At 39.0% G+C, this 6815-nt stretch overlaps 1 protein-coding gene across 1 annotated transcript; it reads left to right on the top strand.

Moving 5' to 3' along the window:
• Positions 1–4149: 4149 nt before the first annotated feature.
• On the top strand, positions 4150–6815 carry LOC119791184. Its single transcript, XM_038297133.1, has 4 exons — positions 4150–4564; positions 6013–6279; positions 6381–6533; positions 6611–6815. Exons 1-4 carry the CDS (start codon positions 4342–4344, stop codon positions 6772–6774), a joined length of 807 nt encoding a protein of 268 aa, XP_038153061.1. The 5' UTR covers positions 4150–4341; the 3' UTR covers positions 6775–6815.

Here is a 6815-nt window from a genome sequence, read left to right as displayed (position 1 = left end):
CACCCAGCCCCCACCTTCTCACCGTGTGTTTCCAAAGCCAGCTGAATAGAGCGGACGACAAAGACAAGAACCTGCAGAGAGTTAAGCATTTATTGCAACTCAACGTAAATGACATCAGGGGGGAACGCGATGTAAAGTTTTATAACAGGACATTCAGATCCGGTGAGTATATGAAATTAATAACTGGGGATGTCTAATTCTGAAATCCTGTGTGTTTGGGTTGTTATAGATACTGCAACATCTATCTATCTATCTATCTATCTATCTAGATGTATACTCTGTGTGTGACATAAAATATGGATCTCCATCCCTGCCACAAAGGCCATCAAATAATGTTTAAAATAAAAAATACAGTAGGTTGAGAAGGCAGAGTATCCATCCATCCATCCATCCATCCATCCATCCATCCATCCATCCATCCATCCATCCATCCATCCATCCATCCAGATTTCTCCCTTTCTCCATATAGGCTATCATTTCTGGCTGTTGTCAGGTTCATTTGATCGTTCCCGCTCTCCACAGTTCTCCTGTGGCGCGAGCACAGAGCGACTGTTGCGCGCCTTTAGCGAGCATGCGCGTTTCATGTCGCTTGCGCGGTGACTCTTGCCGCCTGCGCTGTGTGGAGATGCAGAGGAAACCGTTATGTGATGGGGAAACGCAGCTCTACGTAACACCGGTATTTCCATGTGGAAAACGCTGTTTTGCTGCTGGAGTCATCCTCACTCTCCATCTCTCTGTGTGTGCTGTACGTTAACACCCGCCAGCAGAAACACCAACCTATTCAACTGACAGACGGATTCTCATCCTCCCCTCTCTCATGACAAGGCGCGCACCTCTGGATGACCTAAAATAAATCTTTAATATCTCTTAAACAAAAGTAGCACAAACAATATTTTTTTCTGCACAAATCTGCACTAACGTTGCACTAACCATTCAGTCTATTTGCAGAGTTTTTTGACGTGGGTGGGGTGTCAGCTTCACGCAGCTGCGCACGAGTCCTATCATGAAAAAAGGTTCATTGTGCGACCTGAGTAACGCGCAGTAACGGGGTGTCTGCAATGGTAACTGCGTTATAGTTACAGTCAAAGTAATTAGTTAGATTACTCGTTACTAAAACAAGGTAACGGCGTTAGTAACGCCGTTAGTTTCAACGCCGTTAGTCCCATCACTGCTTGCCAGTTATAAAACATTCAGTGAACAGGAACATTTGGCAAACTCTTGATTCTGTTAGAACTGCTCTCTAACAGTGTATGTTATAATATACCCATATATATATATATATATGTCTTATAAGTTGAGGGGTGTACACTGAAAATGTATGTACCAGATGCATCCAAAACAGAAAAAAAAAACTTTAGATGCATTTAATTTTAAACACTTTGGGAGAAACCATTTGGTGATTTATTAGTGTGTTTATCTGGTTTCCAGCTTCTAAAGCAAACTCCCACAAATCAGGGCTTTTCTCAGCTTAAATGATCTGTCTTTGATGTATTTCAAGAAGTTATTTTTACAGTTATGAATAAAATAGTTATTAATTTTAACTCTGATAATAAACAAACAGTTTTTTATTTATTTATTACTCTTAATCTTAATGTGTTTTGTCTTTGTGATTATTGACGAGTTGTTATAGATCAAAGCCAAGCTGATCTCTGGTTCACACATCTAAAGCAGCCATTAAGCTGAAGTTATTTATAAAATAAGCACATAATCTATTTTATATGCCTCTAATCCCTCAAGATCCTTCACATCTGCAGATGGTGAAAGGTGAACCTGAGGTGAAGGCTGCTCCTCTGTTTCTTTCATCCCAAACACATAAAGATTTCTCCTCTGCATCTCTTCCTCACTCATCCCTCCTGCTGGCTCTCTTTTATATCAGCTGTGGGATCACGTTCTCAGAGCTCAGTCAGGTTTAATCACCATCTGATCATGCTGCTTCTATCAGACATCACTGTAACTAAGGGGAAAACGCAGAAGGGGGCGGAGGTGAGAGGAATACCAACCAGGATGCTGGATCAGGGATGATCACATTACAGTAGTGAGGGATCAAACTGACAGTATCAGGTTTAATTTGTGTCTTTATTGCCAACAGATGCATCAAGGAATTCATCCAGGAGCCTTATGACGCTCACGGAAATTCAGGAAGAGTCAGCATTGCTTATTTGCACAATTTACCTCCAAAATAATTAGGAAGAAACAGCTGTCCTGTTTTAATGCTTCATAGTTTTTAACTCCAAGTTCTGCATGAATCTAAACCAGCTTGGTTTGAATTTGTTAAAAGGGAGAGTTGTAAATATGCTTTATAATTACAGGAAATCTCTTCTAAATATCTCGAATATTGATTTAGGTATGAAACCACAGCAAGGCTGCAGCATCTGATATAAAAAAAAAATTCTTTGCATACCATCTTCTCTGCTCCTCATGGAGCTACACTGACATCTGCTGGCCATAACGGGAACTGCATCATGATTCGTCAAAAGTGTTCAGGATTGAGAGCAAAAAAGAAAATAGTTTGAGGATGAGAGGTTGTATAAATGTGCAAACTCTTTCGAGATAATATTTTCCCTACTATTTTCCATAGCTGTTGGATTTTCTGCTTTGCAAAGAAAACAGCAATTAAACAGGACAAACTCACTACAAGTATTTTGGGAAAAGCAAACATTATCATGACTAATATTATTATTATTTTACTATTACACTATTATCAATATCATAACAATTTTCACAATAACTATGATTTTTGCTATTATTAGTTCTAAGAATTAATTTCATTGATATAACATAATTTACTAATGTAATTAACACTAATTTAAAACTTTCTATAAATTTTGTCTACACTCTAATGAATACAATGTATAAACTTTCAGACTGCTTTTCTCTGCATTGATGTTTAGCTCATTTTTCATTTATTTTTAGCAATCAGATTATCATTTATCTTTACCCTTCAAGGTTTGTGAATATGTATATGCATGTATAATTTCTCCTCTCTACATGTATAAAATTTCTACTTTTCTTGTTTGTTGTAATGCAGAATTTATAATAAAACAGTAAACATCTATTGGTTTAATTTTATCAAGCTGAGGGGTTGGTGCTCTTTCAGTCGGAACTGGGGTTTTTATGTACATGCATCGAACACCTTAAAATTTTCCCCTAAAACACCAGAAGATATTTAGACTTTCTGGTGTGCTAAATTTTCTGTTAGATACTGATAGACTTCTACCAAAGTACAGCAAATGCTAAAACTAAATCAATGTTTAGTGTTAGCTGTAAGCAAGAGTCTGGGATGCTGGGGGCTTGTTTCCACTTCAGATGCCTTCTTGATAATGTGGGGGGCTCCAAGTGGATATTGTCATAACATGACAACATTGTCACTCTTTTTATCCCCATTGTTTGTCATGTTTGTATTGTGCACAGTTAAAAAAACCCGTGTGCAATAGTTGGCTCAGAGATCGTCTGCCTGGCTGTGTTTCCTGGACGGGGCCGCCTTTTAACCCTGCTTTTTGTATCTCTGCTTCTGTCTCCTTGAACCCCAGTCGGCCTCGGCAGATGGCCGCTCACACTGAGCCTGGTTCTGCTGGAGGTTTCTTCCTGCTAAAAGGGAGTTTTTCCTCTCCACTGTCACTACAAGCATGCTTAGTGTGAGGGATTGCATTTGAGTCAATGCAATTAACTGGTTTTCCTTAGATAGAAATGGCTTTGAATAATTTGACTGTGATCTGGTGAACTGTAAAGTGCCTTGAGATGACATGTGTTGTTAATTGGCGCTATAGAAATAAACTGATTTTAATTAATTATTATATTTGAAAATTATAATTGTAAGTGAACTATTTTTTCTTCTATTCTCAGTGTATTGTTTTTCGTTAAGTGAAGTGTAATTTAATTTTGCTGTAATAAGCCAGGCATGTAATTAACTATCTTGCAAACATAACTTGACTTTGTATTTTTATGTCTGAATAAACTTACACTATTTTTTTTTTTTTTTTTTGCATCTGAGATGATTAAAATGTTAAATCAGAGTAAATTAGTCAAAATTATTTAATATGGGGAAAAATATCCACTGTATGGCTGCAAATCGGATAATGGCCAGTAGAGGGCGCTAGCCGTAGCGTTGATTCCCTGCCGCCCCAGAATAAAGCCGCCGAATATGTGGAGTGCGCATGCGCAGTCTGCTTTGTTGTTTGAGTCAGCTGGTGGCTGTCAATCTGATTGACTAATAGAGGAAAATATCAGACATTCAGCAGCAGGACTGAGACATAAATGCTTTCGTCTTTTATAATGAATAAAATGGTGGACAGTATGAATGTGCTACAGATTTAGGAGCGTGCATGCTCTGCGGCTGTGCAGATGGAGGAGGCTTCCTCAGCCATGCTGTGGTCCATCCAGGAGGCTCTGGAGAGGCAGACCCTGCAGATCGGAGCATCTGCCTGCGGAGCCACAGCAGTGGTTGATGTCCTGAAGGCTCTGGGAGTTGATGTGGCTCCAGAAGAAGCTGACCGCTGCGTCAGGACGCGCTTGAGGAGGAACGAGTCTCCGCTGCCTGACTACCTGCTGTCCCGCAGTGAAGCTGGTGAGCTTGATCTGCTCCAGGGGCGGTAATAGGCGGGCCTGGAGGGGGGCAGTTTGCTTTTTGTTTTCCATGTGGGGTCAAAGAGCATAATAATTCAAAAATATATGAATGAAGCAAGATAAAATTATAATAAATAAAATAACACAAAAAAAAGAGCAAAAGTGTATGGTTTAGCTTATTAAGGGGGCCAAAAATGTCATACTATATAGAGCTAAACTAGGGGCGATATAGTTTGTCTAAAAAAGTTTCTTCAAAATAAATATATATACCTGGGGGGAAAAAATTCAAAATATGTTTTTTTTTTACCAACTTTTTTCAGCTTTAAATGTTTTCCTTTTACGCGAACTTTTTTACAGGTTTAATTGTTTTTCAACAAACTTTTTTGAGTTTTTATAAAAAGATTGTCAACCTTTTTTGAGGTTTACATTTTTTTTATCAACTTTATGGCTCCAATTTAGCTCCATAGATTAGACTCCTGATCTAACAGATGAAAACTGTCGCCTTATTTTAAAATGGATGAAGCATGAAGCTGTCATTTCATTGTTAAAGTAAATTATAAAGGAAAAACATTTAATTAATCCAAGGAACAAACCAGTTACAGTCTCCTTTGTCAGCACATAACATTTTCAGAAATGTAATTGCTATTATATTGTAAAAAATAATCTAAATGAAATAAAATAAGTCAATGTGTCCTTAATTTAAGAAGGTGGATAATCTGCCAAAGGAATTGCCAATTTTTCTGTTAAAATAATATTCACTTCAATTTATTTATATAGCACCAATTCACATGTCATCTTAAGGCACTTTACAAGTCAACCAGATCATACGGTCAAATTTTTTCCAAGTTTTCTATCTAAGGAAAACCAGTTGATTTCATTGACACATTGACTTGGATGCAATCCCTCACACTAAGCATGCTGAGAAATATAAATATATGCACTTAAAATATATATTTTTATTCCATACATGTTTCGCATCTGCATAACTTCATACCGTCTATATTTTATTCCAAGAAAAATTGTCTTATATTTGTTTATATTTACCTTCTGCGGTATTTTCTTCATTATAGGGGCCAAGACCAGTTCTGCTGGGGCATTGGCCCCTGATGGCCTCTGTCTGTCTGAACCGGCCATGCATCTTAATACTTTTTTTACTTTTTCTTTTTTGCTATCTTAGGTGTGAGAATTTTATTTTCTAATTTTTTCTAATTTAACGCTACAATACTTCCTTTAACATGTGCTGTGCTTTTATATTTTTATACCATCTGTGTAAAGACATGTTCACTTTATCCCGTACTTGGTTAAACATCAGGAACAAATTAGTTTTTTTATTAAACAAAAAACCCAAGTAAAATACAATAAAGTTTGTAGCTGTAAACAGGATAGAAATGTAAACGAGTTAAATGGTTGAAAAGTTTCCGACATTTCTCTCTTTTCAACGTCTAAAAGGTGCGACCCATGCTCAGCTCATCCAGGGGGCAGAGGAGGCCAGCGGAGGGAAGGCATTGGGTCGGTTCTTCCACCTTTATCCCCGCCGTCGTATCAGGTTGGTCCACTGGCTGGCACGCTGGATCAGAAAGGGCGCCGTCCCCGTGGCGACCATGAACATGCAGCTGGCTGTGCCTGATGGCGAGGAGGTGCCTGACGCTTGGCACCATCAGCTAATATTTGGAGTCGCACCCAATGCTGTGTTTATGACCAACCCTTTGGATGTAGGTGAGTTAGTCCAGTTTTTTTATGCAGTTAAACTTATTGCGCTCTGATCTTCACTGTCATCTTAAAACCCTTTCGGAACACTGTCCTGTGTTTTTATTCAGTCAATGAGAACGAGGTGCACCAGAGACTCTGCAGCCAATCCGTGCTGCTGGTTCGTCGGGAAGACGTCCTGCAGAGGTTAGCGCCTGACTGCTCGCCGCCCGCCTTCTCAGAGGATCAGTCCGACCCACGTTGGCGGGAGCTGGACGTCGACGGTGAAGCCGCTACCTGTGATGCTTCTTTTGCAGACCTTTAAACCAGACCGTTTGATGATGTTTTTCATTTCTTTTAGGTCAAGTGAGAAAAATGATCTTGGAGGAGATGGAAGAAGATGGACCCAAAACGACTCACATTACCATCCCAGCTGCTTATAGTTCAGGAATTACACTGTTTGCACTGAGAGATTCAGAGCTGGGAAGAGAACTTTTCGAGGCTCCTGAAGTTCCTCTCGAATAATCCAGCATCTACACATAAATAAAGTTGGAATAGAAAGCAGG

The sequence above is a fragment of the Cyprinodon tularosa genome, unplaced genomic scaffold, assembly GCF_016077235.1.
Source record: "Cyprinodon tularosa strain WSP-4 unplaced genomic scaffold, ASM1607723v1 ctg383, whole genome shotgun sequence".
Lineage (NCBI taxonomy): Eukaryota > Metazoa > Chordata > Actinopteri > Cyprinodontiformes > Cyprinodontidae > Cyprinodon > Cyprinodon tularosa.
The sequence above is the reverse complement of the archived record's forward strand: the minus strand, read 5'-3'. Positions and strand labels throughout refer to the sequence as shown.